Source organism: Salvelinus sp. IW2-2015, linkage group LG22 (genome assembly GCF_002910315.2).
Source record: "Salvelinus sp. IW2-2015 linkage group LG22, ASM291031v2, whole genome shotgun sequence".
NCBI lineage: Eukaryota > Metazoa > Chordata > Actinopteri > Salmoniformes > Salmonidae > Salvelinus > Salvelinus sp. IW2-2015.
In genome coordinates, this window is record NC_036862.1 from 6,789,768 (window position 1) to 6,810,262 (window position 20,495).

Consider the following 20,495-nt stretch of genomic DNA (forward strand, 5'->3'; position numbering starts at 1 on the left):
TTAACCCTCTGTTTCCCCAGTAGGTCATCATTGTTAATAAGTCAGTTAACCCTCTGTTCCCAGTAGGTCATCATTGTAATAAGTCAGTAACCCTCTGTTCCCCAGTAGGTCATCATTGTTAATAAGTCAGTTAACCCTCTGTTCCCCGGTAGCTGCTCAAATGTAATGAGTATCAGTTGTTAATAAGCTACAGTTAACCCTGTTCCCAGTAGGTCATCATGTTAATAACTCAGTTAACCCTCTGTTCCCCGTAGGTCATCATTGTTAATTAAGTCAGTTAACCTCTGTTCCCGTAGGTCATCATTGTAATAAGTCAGTTAACCTCTGTTCCCCAGTAGGTCATCATTAGCTTAATAAGTCAGTTAACCCTCTGTCCCCAGTAGGTCATCATTGTTATAATCAGTTAACCCTCTGTTCGCCCAGTAGGTCATCATTGTTAATAAGTCAGTTAACCCTCTGTCCCAAGTAGGTCATCATTGTAATAAGTCAGTTAACCTCTGTTCCCCAGTAGTCATCATGTTAATAAGTCAGTTAACCCTCTGTTTCCCAGTAGGTCCATCATTGTAATAAGTCAGTTAACCCTCTGTTCCCCAGTAGATTCATTGTTAATAAGTCAGTAACCTCTGTTCCCAGTAGGTCATCATTGTTAATAAGTGATTAACCCTCTGTTCCCCATAGGTAATCTTTTCAATTTTAACTTTCAACCGAACGAATATTATAAATCACTGATATCAATCAGGTTGTACGCTTGTTGAAACAACTAAAAAAACACATGGAAATTGGAATCGTTTAATTCTTGTCAATACAGGGGTGCTGTTTCGCATAGCATAAATGGTAACAGATTAAACTGCCTCTTCTTTAATAGTTGCTCTTACTATATGCAATAAATAATACCGTTGGAAAGAAAACAATCTCCAGTTTCTAAAACCGTTTCAATTTGTCTCTGAGTGATTCAGAAGTCATTTCACAGCACTTTCCATGACCAAGGAACATAAAATCAAGATGTTTTTGTGCTGGCTTCAAAAGCTCTGCCTATATATGGTCATGCCTCCTATGACCCGAAACACAACTCACTGCCTTCCTCTGGGTGTCTAGAGGACGTCAGAGGAAAATTTCTTGTCTATCTGGGACTGACGTGAAATGAGAGCAAAATCTTTGGCATGACCGACAACTTCCGGTTCTCATTGGATGGAATTAGAGCTACGTTTTTCTTGTGTTGTGCGGCCATTATTATCTCCGTGTCGAAGTTTGTTTGATACATGTGACCAGATCATCGTAATGTATGTTTTTTTCAATATAGTTTAATCAGATTATTTGAATTTTTTAGGGAGTTTTGCGGGTTCAGTGTTAGATTTTAGATCGTTTGAGAAATACGTGCCACTCCACCGGTACCTGTGCCTAAAATGGAGAGGGAAAAGAACGACTCTGAACGCAACCAACAACTCATCTTGACAAGGACACTTGATCAACATTCTGATGAAAGAGCAGCCATAGTAAGACCCAATTTACGAATGTTATATCATATCTGTTGTGCATGTGATCTTGCCGTGGGCGCCCGCAGCGAATCTGCCCTGGTATAGCTAGCTCTAATTTAGCGCTACGTTTTGTTTTCGTTATAAAACATTTTTATAAAATCTGAAATATTGTTTGGATTCACCAGATGTTGGGCTTTCAATATCTGTACGCTGTGTATTTTTCTGAAATTTTTAAAATGAGTAATAGTTATATGACGTTGGTCTCTGTAATCTATTCTGCTGGCGGTCGGCACCTTTCAGAATGCAGCTGCAATGTAAACTGTGATTTTATACCTGAAAAATGCACATTTTCAAAAAAACTATGCAATACCATAAATATGTTATCAGACTGTCATCTTATGAATTGTTCTTGGTTAGTGGCTATATATATTTTTATTTAGTCGAATTAGTGATAGCTACTGACGCAGGGAAAAACTGTTGGGAGTGAAAAAATCCTCTCCTCTTGCTAACGTGGTTAGCTAATAGATTTACATATTGTGTCTTCCCGTAAAAACATTTTAAAAATCTGAAATGGTGGCTTTATTCACAAAGACCTGTATCTTTCACTTGGTGTCTTGGACTTGTGATTTAATGATATTAGATGCTACAAGTTACTTGTCGACCTATGCTAAGCTATGCTTAAGCACGTGTGTGGCACTTTTCAACAGGAAAAGTTAAAATCACTGGAGGACGTCATGAACAATTCCGACAGTACAAAAACATATTCAAGTGTAGAATGCCACTTTAAAAATCACACATTAATTCAACTGCAGTTTGTGTTCCCCTGTTTTGTAAGATAGTACTCACTGTATTTACTGGTGTTAATCAGGTCAATGACCCTGTTTTATAAGATAGTACTCACTGTATTTACTGGTGTTAATCAGATCAATGTCCCTGTTTTATAAGATAGTACTCACTGTATTTACTGGTGTTAATCAGTTCTCCAGTCTTCTCTTCTTCGTCCTCCTCTAATGTGACAGTAATCTCCCCCTCTTCATCTTTCACTCCAAAAACTGCATCTTCCTCCTTTTCTTTCTCAGTAACATCTTTCTCTTCTTCTATCACTGTAACAGCCTCACCCTCTACTTCATGTTTTACTGTGACATCCTCCTCTTCCACCTCCTCTTTCACGACAATGTTCAGCCCCAGAGCTTCTTTCTCCGTCCAGCAGACCTCCTCTTCTTTAACAGGAGGGGAGATGTTTAGTGAGCTCATGTTCGGTGATGTTAGCTAGCTAGCTATCATTAGCGACTAGGCTAGTGCTAATTTAACCAGCCAGCTACTATTGCTGACTAATACAAAATAACGTAATATTATATTAAATAGGTTAACAAGTAGATACGACAGAAGTGTGTCTAAAACACAGTAGCTAATATACACCGAAAGCGTATAAATAGCTTGAATCTTTCGGCTATGTTGGCTAGCAAGCTACCGAGGTGGTTGACGAGCTGTTTATGAAGAACCGTCCACTACATTATACGTCACGATGGAAGCATCGCCTGGAAGACGCACATCGCCGTCTGCTGACTGGAGTGGGAAACGCAGTTGAGGATCATATTTTATTTTCAGACTAAGATTATTGTAAATGTATTTAATTAAATAACACCATTATATTGAGACATACAAAGACAGGAATGTGTTGATTGATTAGTGCGAATAAAAAATGTTTACTACAGCACATTTAAGGCAGTTTCATTAAGTCATACTAAATCTAAGTAATCTAAGTAGCAAGCTACTGTAGGTCTATACTGCTCCTACATGGTGTAACAATACATCATGTAGATGTATATTATGAACAGTCTAGGTCTAAACTGCTCCTACATGGTGTAACAATACATCATTCGATGTATATAATGAACCAGACTAGGTCTAACTGCTCCTAAAGGTGTAACAATACATCATTGTAGATAATATAATGTATTTGACAGACTAGGTTCTATACTGTCTATACTGGTATAATACATCATGTAGATGTATATAATGCCGACTTAGGTCTATACGCTCTCTTGGTGTAACATATATGTAGATGTATATATGAACAGACTTAGGTCTATCACTGTCCTACTGGTGTAACATACATCATGTAGATGTATATAATGAACAGACTAGGTCTATACTGCTCCTACATGGGTGTAACATAATATCTGTACGATGTTGATTAATGAACAGACTAGAGTCTATAATGCTCCTACATGGTGGTAAAATACATCATGTAGATGTATATAATGAACAGACTAGGTCTATACTGCTCCTACATGGTGTAATGTACATCATGGTAGCATGTACATACATTCAAAAGTTTGGGGTCACTTGAAATGTCTTGTTTTTTTAAATGAAAATCTTTTATTTCATTTTCCTGTTTTTTGTCTTGGATTGTGTCATTATGGGGAATTGATGTCTTATGGGGTATTGTTGTAGATTGATAGGGTTGTGGGCCGAAGAAAAATATTGAATCAATTTTAGAAATAAGGCTGTAAGTACCAAAATGTGGGAAAAGGTGAAAGGGTCTGAATGCTTTCCGAATGCATTGTATATATAGGGGTACTTAGTGACATACTTCATGAAACAGAGGTAAGAAAATATAATAACATAGTTCACAGTATCAACATTCAATGTATCAAAATTATGACCAAGCGCTGGAAGTGGAAAAGCCAAGCCCAGCACATCCTAGAGGTTCACTGATGATCAACCTCCTCCTTCCATCATCTGACTCCCTGATGATCACCTCCTTCTTACATCTGACTCCTGATGAAAACTCCTCTTCCATCTGATCCATCCAGGCAACTTTTTTTTGGGGAATCCGTTGGCGCGAACGTATCGAATAGGAAGCATCACCACATGACGCCCAAGTTATTGTCATTCAGGTTATTATGGGAAGAACATTAGCAATATGTCCTGTCTGGTACTTGTCTCGGTTAATGGATTACATTGGCAGGTGCTAAAAAAATCAGTTGTTTCAAACTGAGGAAAAACTTTTGGAGTCTTTAACTGATCGAAAGTCTGCTGGCTGTGATGTTGGGACATGATAGTCCCTTATTTACAAAGAGACAAATCCACAAATTCTACAGCAAACGGCAGGTCATGTCTTCAGTGGTAAAACTAAAATGATCTCATACCTTCTGGGAATGTTTATGATGTATAAAGTTATGGGGGTTAGAGTTTGGCTGTCAGAAGTACAGTTTATACAATGTTAAAATTACTTTTAATCTGTCTGTCTGTATTAAACATGACAATTTGAGGGTGCAGTGAGATAACCAGGAAGGGGGTTTGGACGATTACTTTTTTGCATCAATTTTAAATTTATACTTAATGTATGGAAGTACCAATCCTATGTTGTTAATTTCAATAGACAGGTCAAAGTGCTTTATTTCTAAAAGTTTGAAGTGACGGAGAGAAATAATGGTGGGCTGATGAATGCCTGGCTGTGTCGTGGTTGGGCAGGTGTGATGTAGTTATGAGATGGAGTGTGGGTTCTAAGGTGGGTCCTGGGCAGGTGTGTTATGTAGTTAATGGAGATGGATGGGTTTAGTTGGGTCGTGGAGTGTGAGTGTAATGGAGTATGGAGGTGGTGTGGTCTGGAGTTGAATGGTTAAGGATGGAGGTGTGTTCCGTGGGTCTGGGCAGGTGGTGAGTAGTTAATGGAGTATGGCAGGTGTGTTCTAGTGGGTCTGGCAGGTGTGATGTAGTTGTTATGTGTTGGATGGAGGTGTGTTCTAGTGGGTCTGGCAGGTGTGATGTAGTTAATGAGATGGAGGGTGTGTTTCTAGTGGGTCTGGCAGGTGTGATGGTAGTTAATGGAGATGGGGGTGTGTTTCTAGTGGGTCTGGGCAGGTGTGATGTTTAGTAAATGGATGATGGTGGATGTGTTGTTAGTGGGGTCTGGGCCAGGTGTGAATTGAGTTAATGGAGATGGAGGTGGTGTTCTAGTGGGTCTGGGCAGGTGTGATGTGTTATGGAGATGGAGGTGTGGTTCCAGTGGTCTGGGCAGGTGTGATGTAGTTTGGAGATGGGGGGTGTGTTCTGTGGGTTGGGCAGGGTGTGATTGTAGTTTATTGGGAGATGGAGGTGTGTTTTCTGGGCAGGGTGTGATGTGTTCATGAGATGGAGGTGTGTTCTTAGTGGGTCTGGGGCGGTGTGAATGTAGTTAATGGAGATGGAGGTGTGTTTAGTGGGTCTGGGCAGGTGTGATGTAGTTAATGGAGATGGAGGTGTTGTTCTAGTGGGTCTGGCAGGTTGTGATGGTTATGGAGATGGAGTGTGTTGTGTGGGTCTGGGCAGCGTGTGATGTAGGTTAATGGAGATGGGGGTGTGTTCATATGGGTTGGCAGGTATGTGATGTGTATTAATGGAGTAGGAGGTTGTGTTCTAGTGGGTCTGGGCAGGTTGATGTAGTTTAATGGAGATGGGGTGTGTTTAGTGGGCTCTTGGGCAGGTTGTGATTGTTAGTTTAATGGTTTGTATGATGTTGTTGTTTGTATGTTTTTATTGTTCATAAAAAATCAAAAAAATATTAAAACATATGTCCAAATAAAAGTTACACATTCACTGATTCTATTTTGGAGTTATTACATTTAACCAATCAGAATTCAGAAGAATGCCAAAGTAGGTGTGGAAGTTATGGAGGACAGCCTATTCCTATGATATAATCAACAACACAAATAGCTTCAAATGTAACCATTACCAATGTTTGCGCTCATGATGACGTGATCTGAAGTAAACAATTTTTGTGAAATAAATAACGCCATCTAACCAATATCAAAGAATGTTAGCTATATGCAGTTATCTTGCAGCAGTACATTAGCTATATTGCGTTATCGTAGCCAGCCGCTTAACATAAGCTATTGCAGTTATCGTTAGCCAGCCAGCTAACCATAGCTATACCTCGTCAGTTCTTAGCGCAGCCAGCTAACATTGAGCTATTTAGCCAACTAGCTATTGCTAACCAGCGTGCCACAGCACGCGAGACATTTAGAAGCAACTAACAAAACTAATGTGTTTTATAAGAACGAGACAATACAGAATGATGGGAGAAATGAATTTCAGAAGTACATTGATAATGTTTGATAAGTGAGACATCTGCTTCAATATAATGAGTAGTTTTTATGTATTTATGAGCACACTGCTTTAAAGTTTAATGCTTTCAAGGCCTCGTACCTCCGGTATCAAACATAACATCCCCATCGAAAAGTTGACAAAACAAAAAGGAGCAAGCAGGTTGATTTTCTCTTTTGATTTGAGCGCACGGCAAGAAGGCACCAGAGCCTACCGTGCTAACGGGTTCCCACTAGATAACACAACAACACAGTTAATGAAAAGCATGAGGTGAAGCTTGAGCTAGATATCAACCTATCGAGCTAGTGTGACCTTCCTGGTCTCTCAAGTCAGTGAGTCACACAGGAAGGAGCAATGAATGGATAGTTAATTTATTTCCAAAGCTGCAATGATGGGACACACACAGTCTGGATGAATGATCAGTAGTGACGGGATATAAATAGCACTCCCACAGCAATTCTACATTAATCTGCCCTATAATATACTAACAGAAAAACTATTGAAATGTCTATCAAAGTCATTGTGATCATATAGTGGATTTAACAATTCCTACTAATTCATAATTTACTATAATAAACGAATCAATTGTTTCCATGTGTCTCATATTCACAACATCAGAATAAACCATAATTTTAGTGTCAAAATATATCAAATTAACCTGGAAAACTATTCAATGTCCCCCTCTGGTGGCGAAGAAGTATAATACACCTAAACTAACAAAACCGGGCTAATAAACTGGCTGGTGTTCATGAGTTTATAAAACATATACTTTATACATTTGTCATAAATGACCTGCATTGATGAGACACACAGTGTGGATGAATGATCAGTAGTCGACAGGGTAAAAATAGCACTCCTAAAGAAGATGCATTTTCCAGTTAGATACCAACTTGAAAGAGGGAACTTTAGCATAAAACCCACATGGAAAACTGAGATTCAGCAAATAACATATAAAGAGAGGCTTATTTGACACCAAACCAACAACAGTAGTTACTAAAACTTAAATTGCTAATGTATGATATAAAAGGTGGATTTTATGATGTAATGTCAACTTTATATATTTCTATCCCGGGACTATTCAATTTTGAACTCACCCACAGCAATTCTCCATAAATCTGCTGTGGATTACCCAGAATCCCGAAATAAATTAATACATATGTGATAATTCAAAAACATAACTGGTTGTGCGTATAGGGAACCAGATCGTGAACACAACTAAGTTACTAAGTCTTTAACCACACTGTATTGTTACACTGGTGAGTAAAAACACATGCTTCCTACACTAACTTTTTGTCTGAACATTATAATTTATATTTTACGTCACACTATCGTCATTGTCTTAAAGTCGCACATCTCCATCGCAGTCAGAGGTTCAGACTGAGCGTTACCCACTCCAGTCAGCAGATGGCGGTGTGCGATTTTAAGGCAATGCTGTTAGTGTGACGTATAATCTAGTGGACGGAACGCAATGCTGTTAGTGTGACGTATTATCTAGTGGACGGAACGCTTCTTTCAGCAGCAGCAACAGTTATTCATTTACATTTACGTCATTTAGCAGACGCTCTTATCCAGAGCGACTTACAAATTGGAAAGTTCATACTGGTCCCCCCGTGGGGAATGAACCCACAACCCTGGCGTTGCAAGCGCCATGCTCTACCAACTGAGCCACACGGGACCAGCCACCTCGGTAGCTTGCTAGACAAAATAGCCGAACCCATAAAGCTCTTTAGACGATTTAGTGTATATTAGCCACTGTGTTTTAAACCCTCTTCTGTCGTCTAGTTAGTTAGTTATCCTATTTCATATTTACGGTGTTGTTGTTATTATTCAGCTGGCGGGCTGGTTAAGTTAGCATTAGCCTAGCTAGCTAACATCTCCGACCATGAGTTCACTAAGCTACTCACCTCCTGCTAAAGAAGATGTCTGCTGGACGGAGAAAGAAGGTCTCATCACAGAGGAGGAGGAAGAGAAGGATGTTACAATACAAAAACAAGTAGAGGGTGAGGCTGTTACAGGGAAAGAAGAAGAGAAAGACGTTACAGTGAAGGAAGAGGCGTTCAGAGTGAAAGAGGAGGAGGGTGTTACAGTAAAAGATGAGGAGGATTCAGTTTTTGAAGTGAAAGCGGAGGAGGGGGAGATTACGGTCTCATCGGAAGAAGTGGATGAGGAAACTGGATATCTGGGCCCGATTTCCCAAACGCAATTTAAGGCATCCAGTGGTTCTAAAGATGAACTTAGCCATATAAGATGGTTTTGAGAAACCGGGCCGTGATTACACTGGTAAGTACTGTCTTAAAAACAGAGGTACTACTCTGCAGTTGTTGAACTAATGTTTGGTGTTAAGGGGAACATCGGCAATTGCTACATCCATATTTTTGACTTTTAAATTATTTATTTTTATAGCCATTGATTCTGAAGAATATAAACATGCCTCATGAGCTTATTCAACTGTTGTACCCCATCAGAACCAAAATAAGCTTTTTTTACTCCAATTTTTAGAAACAATGTAAATCAACAGCTCAACATGGTTAAAATACTAAATGTTGATATCATGGATGGTCAGTCCTTGCATCCATAGGTCTGTCCTATGAATTTGAGAGTAGTTAAATGTCTCCAGGCCATCATCATCTTATTACAAACAGTTGTGGAATGACTGCTGTGTTATTGTTTCAACTGCAGATTGGTTGATTGATGTGTGTTTTTTTTTAAAGGGACAACCTAGTATTTAAACAGCAACAAAATGGCTGCCAAGAGACTTGAAGGATAGCTGGAGAAATGTAACCACTCTCAAATTCATAGAGAAAGCTATTGTAGCAACCGTAACCCAAAACCTAGCGACCTCGTCAAGAAGTTCAGACATCTTGGCATAACAGTTATAAGGTGTTGGCTTGACAGTCACTGGACCCAGGTTTGAGTTCAGCTCAGGGCAACCCCCTGAATTCAATACACTATGAATACAAGGACTGGCCATCCATGATGTCATAATGATAGTTTAACCAGGTTTCTAGGCTATATGTTATATTCTAGAATTCATCCATGATGTCATAATGATAGTTTAACCAAGTTTCTAGGATATATAGTATGTTCTAGATTTCATCTATGATGTCATTGTGATAGTTTAACCAGGTTTCTAGGATATATAGTATATTCTAGAATTGCCAGTGTAGATTTCCTGTGGAGGCAAATTATTAGAGCTGTTGATAAGTCATTGTATAATATTCAGCCAATTTTCTTTCATGCCCTTACATTAAAGGCAAGACATACCTAGAATCAATTACATTCATGAATTGGTTTGAAACCTTTGTTTTAAACCCTTCTCAAAGTTGGTGCCTTGACAGATTTATAGAAAATGGTTTATCATGAAACACTATTTTTATTTTTTATTTAAATGTAACCTTTATTTAATTAGGCAAGCCAGTTAAGAACAAATTCTTATTTACAATGACTGCCTACCCCGGACGATGCTTGGCCAATTGTGCCATATATATATATATATAGATTTTTCTATTGTGTTATTGACTGTACTTTTGTTTATTCCATGTGTAACTCTGTGTTGTTTTTATCGCACTGCTTTGTTTTATCTTGGCCAGGTCGCAGTTGTAAATGAGAACTTGTTCTCAACTGGCCACCTGGTTAAATAAAGGTGAAAACAAAATGTTATTAAAAATACATTTAAAATATCAGAACTTTATTGACACCACGCAAAATGGATACTGTCATTAACGCGGTTCTTAATACTGTAGCAAACATTATATTAAGCAGGACATTCAAGTGAGCCTTACAATTCTAATCCAAAGTAGTGTGAAATGCACTCATAAGCAACCTGGAAATGGAGGTTACTTCTCTGAGTTTTCCCCCATTCACATTCAGAATACATTGTGAAAAACTAAAATCTTTGCTCACCATTTTTGCTCTAATCAGATATAGTACATCCATAACTATCGGTTTCCTCATTAGCAGAGAGGAGTTTCTACAACCAAATTGCATGTGCATCGCCCTCGTGCCGCAATTTTAGGAAACACAGAAAGGGGCCTATATTGGAGACCAAAAGTCATCTGGCACAGTGCTTAGTTTCAACAACATGAATAACTTATTTCTAGCCTACAATCATCGATGTTACTACTACAATATATGACTATTCTTGCTCATTTTAAGACAATTGTCAAATAATTTTTTTGAACGTCAATTGTTGTACAACATCATGGCTACGCTGTTGGCATCACCTTTTACAGTGGATTTCCACTGTTGTGGGCCTTTAACCATCTGACTTTGTTGTTCACACAGGAGAGATACGGGACTATCGTGGATCCTCTGGGGAGCCTCAACAACAACATGATGCTGACGAGGCAGAGAAGAAGAGTCTCTCCAGATCAGAACACCTCAAGAAACACCTGCAGAGACCCACAGAGAAGAGAACTCACTGCTGCTCTGACTGTGGGAAGAGATTCACCTCATCAGGCATTAAAAATCATCGGAGAATCCACACAGGAGAGAAACCTTATAGCTGTGTTCAAATTGTGGGAAGAGTTTCTACTAGATCTGGCCATCTGACATTACACCAGAGAACACACACAGGAGAGAAAACTTATAGCTGTGATCAATGTGGGAAGAGTTTTTGTCAATCTAGCCAGCTGACTGCACCAGAGAACACACCACAGGAGAAAATCTTATAGTGTGTCAATGTGGGAAGAGTTTTACTGCATCTGCTCTCTGACTTGTACACCAGAGAACAACACAGGAGAGAAACCTTATAGCTGTGGTCAATGTGGGAAGAGGTTTTACTACATCTGGCTCTGACTTTACACCAGAGACACACACAGGAGAGAAACTTATAGCTGTGATCAATGTGGAAGAGTTTTACTAATCTGGCTCTCTGACTTACACCAGAGAACACACACAGGAGAGAACCTATAGCTGTGATCAATGTGGGAAGAGTTTTCAATCTGGCATCTACAGTGCACCAGAGAACACACACCAGGAGAGAAACCTTATAGCTGTGATCAATGTGGAAGAGTTTTGCAATCTGCCACTGACTGCACACCAGAGAACACACACAGGAGAGAAACCTTATAGCGTGGTCAATGTGGGAAGAGTTTTACTTACATATCTGGCTCTCTGATTACACCAGAGAACACACACAGGAGAGAAACTTATAGCTGTGGTCAATGTGGGAAGAGTTTTCTACATCTGGCTCTTGACTTTACACCAGAGAACACACACAGGAGAGAAACCTTATAGCTGTGGTCAATGTGGGAAGAGTTTTACTACATCTGGCTCTCTGACTTTACACCAGAGAACACACACAGGAGAGAACCGATAGCTGTGTCAATGTGGGAAGAGTTTTACTAATCTGGCCATCTGACTTACACCAGAGAACACACACAGGAGAGAAAACTTATAGCTGTGTCAATGTGGAAGAGTTTTATCAATCTGGTCATCTGACAGTCACCAGAGAAACACACACAGGAGAGAAAACTTATAGCCTGATCAATGTGGAAGAGTTTTGTCAATCTAGCCAGCTGACTTCCACCAGAGAACACACACAGGAGAAGAACCTATAGCTGTGATCAATGTGAGAAGAGTTTTGTCAATCTAGTGATCTGACAGTACACCAGAGAACACACACAGGAGAGAAACCTTATAGCTGTGATCAATGTGGGAAGAGTTTTGTCAATCTGAGTGATCTGACAGTGCACCAGAGAACACACACAGGAGAGAAATCTTATAGCTGTGGTCAATGTGGGAAGAGATACTCTGGTTAAAGATCTCTGATCAAACATCAGAAAATACATGAAGGAGTTTTTTCATGATATCAATTAAACAATTAAATATCACAATGTAGATTATTTTAACATTGTAGTAGGAGTATTTTAACCTGTTAGGGGGCAGCCCGACACCGGTACACTTATGACAACATCCAGCTCAAGTGCAGGCGCGAAATCAAAAGATATTTTTTTTAATATTTTAACTTTCACACATTAACAAGTTCAATACAGAATATGAAAGTGACACATCTTGTAATCAAGCCACATGTCGATTTTTTAAATGGTTACAGGGAAGACAAAATATGTAAATCTATTAGCTAACCAAGTAGCAAAAAGACACAACTTTTCTAACTCCATCAGTTTCTTACTCCATCAGGTGCTATCACAAATTCGACCAAATAAAGAAATAAATAGCCACTAACAAGAAACAAATTCATCAGATGACAGTCTGATAACAAATTTATTGTATAGCATGTTTTGTGAAAAATCTGCATATTTTCAGGTATAAATCATAGTTTACATTTCAGCTACAATCAGAAATGCACCGAAGCAGCCATAATATTTACAGACACCAACGTCAAATAGCTAAATTACTCATCATAAAACATTTCTGAAAAATTACAGTCTGCAGCAATTGAAAGACAGGCATCTTGTGATTCCAAACAATATTTCCGATTTATTAAATGTTTTACAGCGAAAACAAAATGTATCGCTATATTAGCGTAGCTACAATAGACAGAAACATTGGCGCCACGGCCAAGTCACATTCACGACAGATATATGAAATAACATCATAAAATGGGTCTTACTTTTGCTGATCTTTCATCAGAATGTTGAAGGTGTCCTCTGTCCAGATGAGTCGTTGTTTGGAGTCAGAATGGCAAATTTCCCTCTTCAATTAGCATGGCTATAGCCGAGTGGCACAAATTCTCCAACGTAAACACAGTCAGAGGACGGAACACGGCAAAACTCCGGAAAAAAGTTTCAATAATCTGATTAAACTATATTGAAAAAACATACATTACGTGATATAGGTCACATGTATCAAAAAAATTAGAGCGGAGATGTTAGCCGTTCGTTACAAGGCAAAACAGAAGTCAATCCCACTTCCTTCAGAGTACCGGAAGTGGAGTCACGTCAAGAAATAGTTTTTTTCCACCACAGACCAAGATGAGCACAAAATTCTTTCTCTCACATCCTCTTACACCAATAGGAAGGCGTATGGAGTGTAAGTAGACTCCTAAGTGTCAAGACCATGTATAGGCATCAAGTTGAAAAGAGCATAATTTCTGACATTTCACTTCCTGGTCAGGAAAAGTGCTGCAGAAGGACTTCTGTTTCACTCAGAAAATAATTCCAACTGTTTTAGAAACTAGAAAGTGTTTTTTATCCAAAAAGAATAATAATATCCATATTGTACGAGCAAGTTTGAGTAGGAGGCCGTTTGAAATGGGCACGATTTCACTGGCACATCAACACTTTGCCTTGCAGCCATAATAAGTTAATGAATGTCAATGTAGAACCCTAAATGTTTGCCCCCTGTTCAATTGATTTTACCTCAGGGAAAAATCCAGGCTTTGTATTGAAAAAGTACTATTTTATGTGATTAACAAAAAGTGACTAACAAAAAGAATTGTGTTCACTTACCACGTTGGTGACCCACTGGAAGCAAAATGTAGCTAGCTGTTTACCACGTTGGTGACCCACTGGAATCAAAATGTAGCTAGCTGTTTACCACGTTGGTGACCCACTGGAATCACAATGTAGCTAGCTGTTACCACGTTGGTGACCCACTGGAATCACAATGTAGCTAGCTGGTTACCACGTTGGTGACCCACTGGAATCACAATGTAGCTAGCTGTTTACCACGTTGGTGACCCACTGGAATCACAATGTAGCTAGCTGTTTACCACGTTGGTGACCCACTGGAATCACAATGTAGCTAGCTGTTTACCACGTTGGTGACCCACTGGAATCACAATGTAGCTAGCTGTTTACCACGTGTGACCACTGGAATCACAATGTAAGCTAGCTGTTTACACGTTTGGTGACCCACTGGAATCACATGTAGCTAGCTGTTTTACCACGTTGGTGACCCACTGGAATCACAATGTAGCTAGCTGTTTACCACGTTGGTGACCCACTTGAATCACAATGCTAGCTAGCTGTTTACCACGTTGGTGACCCACTGGAATCACAATGCAGTAGCGTTTACCACGTTGGTGACCCACTGGAATCACAATGTAGCTAGCTGTTTACCACGTTGGTGCCCACTGAATCACAATGTAGCTAGGCTGTTTACCACGTTGGTGACCCACTGGAATCAAAATGCAACACTTCAAACTGTTTCTGCATATTGGTTATTGATTTGGACATGTTAAAACTGTGTTTTGACATTGCACTATTCCCATTTAGCAAAATGTCATTCAAAAGACGTTGAAAATAAGACTATGCCCGACTTCTAATATATGTTCAGTTGTAGTTGAAAGTGAAAGTTGAAAAGATGTCTTTTCTGGTCGTTTTTTCAATGACTTGAAAACAGCTTAATTTCAACATACTTGCAGCTTATACACCTATAATCAATTTTTATTAACAATCCTACATCACTCCAGTATTTCTTTACAACATTCAAACGCTAATTGTCTTTATTCCACTACTGAAGAAGCATGACTCAAATCACCTCATATTTCAAACATTCAGCCTGACAAAAGATACATGTTTTATTATTCCATGCCTCACCATTAAGTTAATTATTGCCAATACATATTAACAAAGGGGTGTGTACATTTGGTTTTGATATTTCATATTTACAATTATGTAACATTTAGTAATCATTGTTATTCATGCAACCAACTTGACATTTTTGGGTACAATTATATTGACATTGTTACCCTGCTTTTATATCCAACAACATGCCTATCTAGTGAACCCTGAAAAGAGAGAGAAGCTCCGCAGTGGAAAGTTACTACGGATATCGCAGGAGTTTCCTCTTGAAATCAGACATGTCTGTGGTAAGGACAACTTGGTTGCTGATTATCTCAAGGGTGGGCAGTCAAATAGATTTGTGTTTTGCATTTAGCCAGTGAGTTACCATGATCACTATTTATTTTGACATGTTTTTCCCGTGTTGGAGATTAGTTTTATCTTATTCTTTTCTGTATTTTTTTTTAACTGCACTGTTAGGAGCTCGTAAGTAAGAGTTCCAGTGTTGTATCCGGCGCATGTGACTAATACTATTTGATTTGAGTTTTGTTTGGGCTCGTTCCAAGGGGACGAGAGTTCTAGAAGCTAGTGAGTTTTAGGAAGACGAGAGTTCTAGAAGCTAGTGAGTTTTATGAGAGTTCTAGAAGCTAGTGAGTTTTAGGAAGACGAGAGTTCTAGAAGGGAAAAAATAATAGTTTAGGAATCTATAAAGAAAAGGGAAAAAAGATACAATATTATTATACGATTGTATATTATTATTCAGAAATACGTGTTTTTAATTGCTGACAGCCAGTAGACACCATGTTTATATTGTAGAAGGTGAAGCATTGTAGATGATTATGTGAAATGGAAGTTGTAGAGATATTATCTGAATGATTGGCTATGAAAAGCCAACTGACATTTACTCCTGAGGTGCTGACCGGTTGCACCTTCGACAACCACTGTGATTATTATTAATATAATTAACATCTATGAATCTATGAACATCTTGGCCATGTTCTGTTATAATCTCCACCCAGCACAGCCAGAAGAGGACTGGCCACCCCTCAGAGCCTGGTTCCTGTCTAGGTTTCTTCCTAGGTTTTGGCCTTTCTAGGGAGTTTTTCCTAGCCACCGTGCTTCTACACCTGCATTGCTTGCTGTTTGGGGTTTTAGGCTGGGTTTCTGTACAGCACTCTGTGACATCAGCTGATGTAAGAAGGGCTTTATAAATACATTTGATTGATTGATTGTACAACTGAATGCATTCAACTGAAATGTGTCTTGGGTGCACTGATTGGTGTCACCTCGTTAGTCAGTATGTGTTACACCTGTGCTGGCTTGTCCATCTCGTTAGTGGGAAGGTGTTTCACCTGAGCTGGTCCAGGTTCTATTTAAGAGTGTCTGACCCAGTGCTCCAGTTGTCTTGATAGATGTGGAGAGTCAACACCTGTAGTTGCGCCACCTTTTTGGTTTGCTTCCTGTCTTTAAGTTTGGTGTGGGTTTTTCTTTTTTTTGCCTCTTCTTGGGCAGATTTAGTGGGTCTCGTGGTGGGTGTCTTTTATGTCCCAGTTGTTGTTACTAGTCAACTTTCAGTGGACACCCCCATAGTGTCTATCAGAACCACTCCTAAAAAACAAGCTTATATTTTAGGTTGGATATTGCATCCAATTAATATTTTAATCAATTGAATATCCTTAGAATGTTCATTAGTCTTTCAGTTGTTAGTCTTCTGTTTGTTGTATTATTATTTTATTTTTTTCCTGTGAAGCCATTGTGTTGCATCCATGTCTGAACTGTGCTGTATAAATAAAGCTTGATTTGATTTCAACAAATGAACCCAATGAACAATCAACAGACTCTTGGTCCATCTTAGTATGAAAAACAGAATCACTTTTCCAGCCTGCTGAAGGTGTGGTGGAGTGGTAAACACCACCCCCGGCTCTACCAGGGGCTTGTGGTCTCCCACAGCTCTAATGGTGGAGTGGTAAACACCACCCCCGGCTCTACCAGGGGCTTGAGGTGGTCTCCCACAGCTCTACTTATGTTATGTTCTGTGGCCTTGCCTTTCCATTTCTTGACTGCCCCTGCAACACAGAAACACATTTAGTCATATTATATAAAACACTCAAAGTAATGGATATGGAGCATCTATGGCCTCAGTTACACCTGGCACCTAAATGTGACTTCTGTCATCTGATTACTCCAAGCTGCATTAGGTTCAGATCTACCAGGATGGGCCTTTGACAGTCTGGACGCAGTCATGCCACTGAATATAAATAAGCAATATAAAGAGATGGGGTGAATGAGTGTGGAAAAGTACATTCTACACAAATGACCTTCATAATATCAAAGAAGAAATGTGTGTGCCTGAGGGGAAATTAACTTTCATACAGCCTAAAGGGGTGAGAAATTACACCAACATCAGTGGACAATTTGTACTAATGTAAATAAACATGGATGATGGAACATATTCCCTTTTGCTGACATGATGAGCCGCTAAAGAGACATAAATATTTACCATCTAAACCATCTGTGACCTCTCTGGCTGTAGAAGTGTTCTTCCTAACCAGTCCCTCAACAGCTCTCTGACTGAGCTCCAACCTCACTGGGTCTTCAGAGGAGAGGAAGGCTGAGGAGGGATGGAAGGATGAATGGATCAGTCAGTCAATAAAGTGTAGAGCTGCTGTCTATGCTGTCTGACAAAATCACTATTTTAGTAGTTCATTAAAGTAAATAAGGGTTTATGACTGCTGAATACCAACTACCAATCACTTAGATCATGTATTTTCCAGGTAGAGATACATCTTTGGGACGTCCCTAGCGCATTGAAGTTGACATTTAAAATGGTTAAGGTAGGGATGTCCCAAGGATCCCAGGTAGCATTGATCATTGTGCATTTGTAACCGATGTGAAATGACTAGCTAGTTAGCGGGGTGTGTGCTAATAGCGATGAGTAACGATGTTTCGTGGGTGTCAGTTGTTGATGTGTGCAGAGTCCCTGGTTCGAGCCCAGGTAGGGGCAAGGAGAGGGACGGAAGCTATACTGTTACACATTCTTCGGTCTCTTTTACGTAGCAGGCGTAAAAGAAACACAGACAAGACAAGTAGGCGCTCAGGTCAATATGGTAAAAAAAAAATGCATCTAATTATGCGTAACTGTATGTGGGGTTGTTAGAGAAGAATGTGATTGTCAGCCCTAACAATCCATTCTAGCACCTCATCAGGCTCTGTAAAAGTCTACATTGATGACATGTTCCTTCTATTCCAGGAGACAGCAGAGGAACTTCATCGATTCCACTCCTTCATCAATACAAGCAGTGAACATCTGAAATTCACCCTCACCTTTGATGCACATGAAACAAGTTACCGGATGGTTGGACGATACTTTTCTCATCAATCATCTTAAATACTTCAACTGGAAATCAACCAATCCTCCATTGATAACGCAGTGGAAAGGTCAAATGCGTTATTATCTAAAAATTTAAAGTGAGTGACGGAGGTTAATAAAATGGTTAAGTTATGGTAAAGTTTATAAAAAGATCAAATAAAATATTTTTCCCCAAAAATGTTTTAATTAAGTCCCATTGCAAAGTTACACCTCACTGTTCTATTTCTGAAGTTAATACATAAAACCAATCAGAATTCAGAAGAATTATGAAGTCAGGTGTGATGTAATATGGAGGACCAGCCTATTCCCTATGATGTATACTACAACAGAAATAACTTCAAATGTAGAACTTCAAATTAAACCAATCATTTGAACTCATGACCAACGTTTTGGAAATCCATAACGCCATCTAACCAAATATCAAAGAATGTTAGCAATATGCAGTTATCTTAGCCAGCCAGCTAACATTAGCTACTGAAGTATCTACGCCAGCCAGCTAACGTTAGCTATATGCAGTTACCTTAGCCAGCCAGCTAACGTTAGCTATATGCCATTATCTTAGCCAGCCAGCTAACGGTAGCTATATGCCGTTATCTTAGCCAGCCAGCTAACTTTAGCTATATGCCGTTATCTTAGCCAGCCAGCTAACGTTAACTATATGCAGTTATCTTAGCCAGCCAGCTAACGTTGCTATATGCAGTTATCTTAGCCAGCCAGCTAACAATAGCTATATGCAGTTATCTTAGCCAACCAGCTAACGTTAGCTATTTAGCCAACTAGCTATTAGCCTAACCAGCGTAGCCAACCAGCACGGTTATGGTCAGCGAGACCAGTTACAAGTTACAAAAGTTACAAAACTCCCGTAGTCTAATTCACAGAAAACATGCTGAAAAGTAGAGATGGGGAAACAAAGCTTCCTGAATCATTGGCTCTTTTCAGCCAATTGTGTCCAAAATAGGTTAGTTACTCAAGGCTTTGAGGACACAGAATTTAGAACAGCCACATTTTATAGATGAAGTCACACACCGTAGCAGCGTAGCCATTATGTCATTTATTAAACCACTGGCCGTGTTCGAGAGCATCAAATCCATGCTGCGTTGTGGGTAAACGGTGACTGGCTGACTGATTTATAAATAATAACGAGTAGTTATTTATGACGCAAGGTGATTTGTAATTTAGTCAATCAGCAGTCAGCAGCCACCTGCACTGTCGGCTGCAATGTCGAACGAGCCCAATACCAAACCAATCAGGTGTTCGACGAAATGATTCTTCAAACGTCATTGATCACGTGCTGCTGATAAAGTGGCAGTCCTTTGAATTATATCGCTTAGCGACTTCAGTACATGCCTCATAGCTCCAGTCTCAAACTTAACCCCGTTCCTGTTGAAGAAGAGGCGGTCTGCTGGATGGAGAAAGAAGCTCTCGTGAAAGAGGGTGAGGAGGAAGAGGAGGCTGTTATACAAAAACAAGTAGAAGGTGAGGCTGTTACCGTGAAAGAAGTAGAGAAAGACGTTACAGAGGAAGAGGAGCACGACGACGTTTCAGTGAAAGAAGAGGAGGGTGAGATGACTGTCACATCGAAAAATGAAGAGGACGAAACTGGATATCTGGTCCCGGTTTCCCAAACGCATCTTCAGGCATCCGGTTCTAAAGATGAACTTAGCAATAAGATGGTTTTGAGAAGCCGTTCCCTGAGTAAGACTCGTAAGTACTGTCTTAAAAACAGAAGCACAAACTCTGCTGTTGTTGAACTGATGTGTGGTGTGCTTTGTGTTAAAGGGGAATTGTGCAATTGCTACATCCATATTTTGACTTTAAATTATTTATTTATAGCCATTGATTCTTGAAGAATATAACACATGCCTCATGAGCTTAGTTCAACTGTTTTTACCCCATCAGAACCCCAAATAAGCTTTTTTACTCCAATGTTTAGAAACAATGTAAATCAACACTGTATAGCCTCAACATGGTTAAAACTATAATGTTGATATCATGGATGGTCAGTCCTTGYATCCATCGGTCTGTCTATGAATTAGAGACCAGTTACATTTCTCCAGCCCCATCCATCATCTTATTACCAAAACAGTGGTG

At 39.5% G+C, this 20,495-nt stretch overlaps 2 protein-coding genes and 4 long non-coding RNA genes across 6 annotated transcripts in view; 4 read left to right on the plus strand and 2 right to left on the minus strand.

Moving 5' to 3' along the window:
* LOC139022788 (uncharacterized) overlaps positions 1 to 126 on the plus strand; it is a 9,633-nt gene extending 9,507 nt beyond the window's left edge. Inside the window, exons 2-3 of the long non-coding RNA XR_011473824.1 lie at positions 24 to 62; positions 106 to 126. This is a non-coding gene — a long non-coding RNA (uncharacterized lncRNA). The remainder of the gene's footprint in view (positions 1 to 23; positions 63 to 105) is intronic.
* Positions 1 to 3,002, minus strand: part of LOC139022785 (zinc finger protein 22-like) — a 36,673-nt gene extending 33,671 nt beyond the window's left edge. Inside the window, exon 1 of the mRNA XM_070433991.1 lies at positions 2,432 to 3,002. Within this exon, the coding sequence (XP_070290092.1) occupies positions 2,432 to 2,729 (298 nt within the window). The 5' untranslated portion in view covers positions 2,730 to 3,002. The remainder of the gene's footprint in view (positions 1 to 2,431) is intronic.
* LOC139022787 (uncharacterized) overlaps positions 1 to 12,361 on the plus strand; it is a 58,627-nt gene extending 46,266 nt beyond the window's left edge. The window contains exon 2 of the long non-coding RNA XR_011473823.1: positions 12,314 to 12,361. This is a non-coding gene — a long non-coding RNA (uncharacterized lncRNA). The remainder of the gene's footprint in view (positions 1 to 12,313) is intronic.
* Positions 8,365 to 10,937, minus strand: LOC139022786 (uncharacterized). The gene is made up of 2 exons (XR_011473822.1): positions 10,847 to 10,937; positions 8,365 to 8,843 (listed from the first exon to the last, which is right to left on the minus strand). It is a non-coding gene; the product is annotated as an uncharacterized lncRNA (long non-coding RNA).
* A 3,338-nt stretch (positions 12,362 to 15,699) lies between the features above and the next one.
* The window catches only part of LOC139022789 (uncharacterized), a 40,057-nt gene continuing 35,261 nt past the window's right edge, over positions 15,700 to 20,495 (plus strand). Inside the window, exon 1 of the long non-coding RNA XR_011473825.1 lies at positions 15,700 to 16,751. This is a non-coding gene — a long non-coding RNA (uncharacterized lncRNA). The remainder of the gene's footprint in view (positions 16,752 to 20,495) is intronic.
* Positions 19,691 to 20,495, plus strand: part of LOC139022784 (zinc finger protein 22-like) — a 34,296-nt gene continuing 33,491 nt past the window's right edge. The window contains exon 1 of the mRNA XM_070433989.1: positions 19,691 to 20,108. Coding sequence (XP_070290090.1) covers positions 19,748 to 20,108 — 361 coding nt within the window. The 5' untranslated portion in view covers positions 19,691 to 19,747. The remainder of the gene's footprint in view (positions 20,109 to 20,495) is intronic.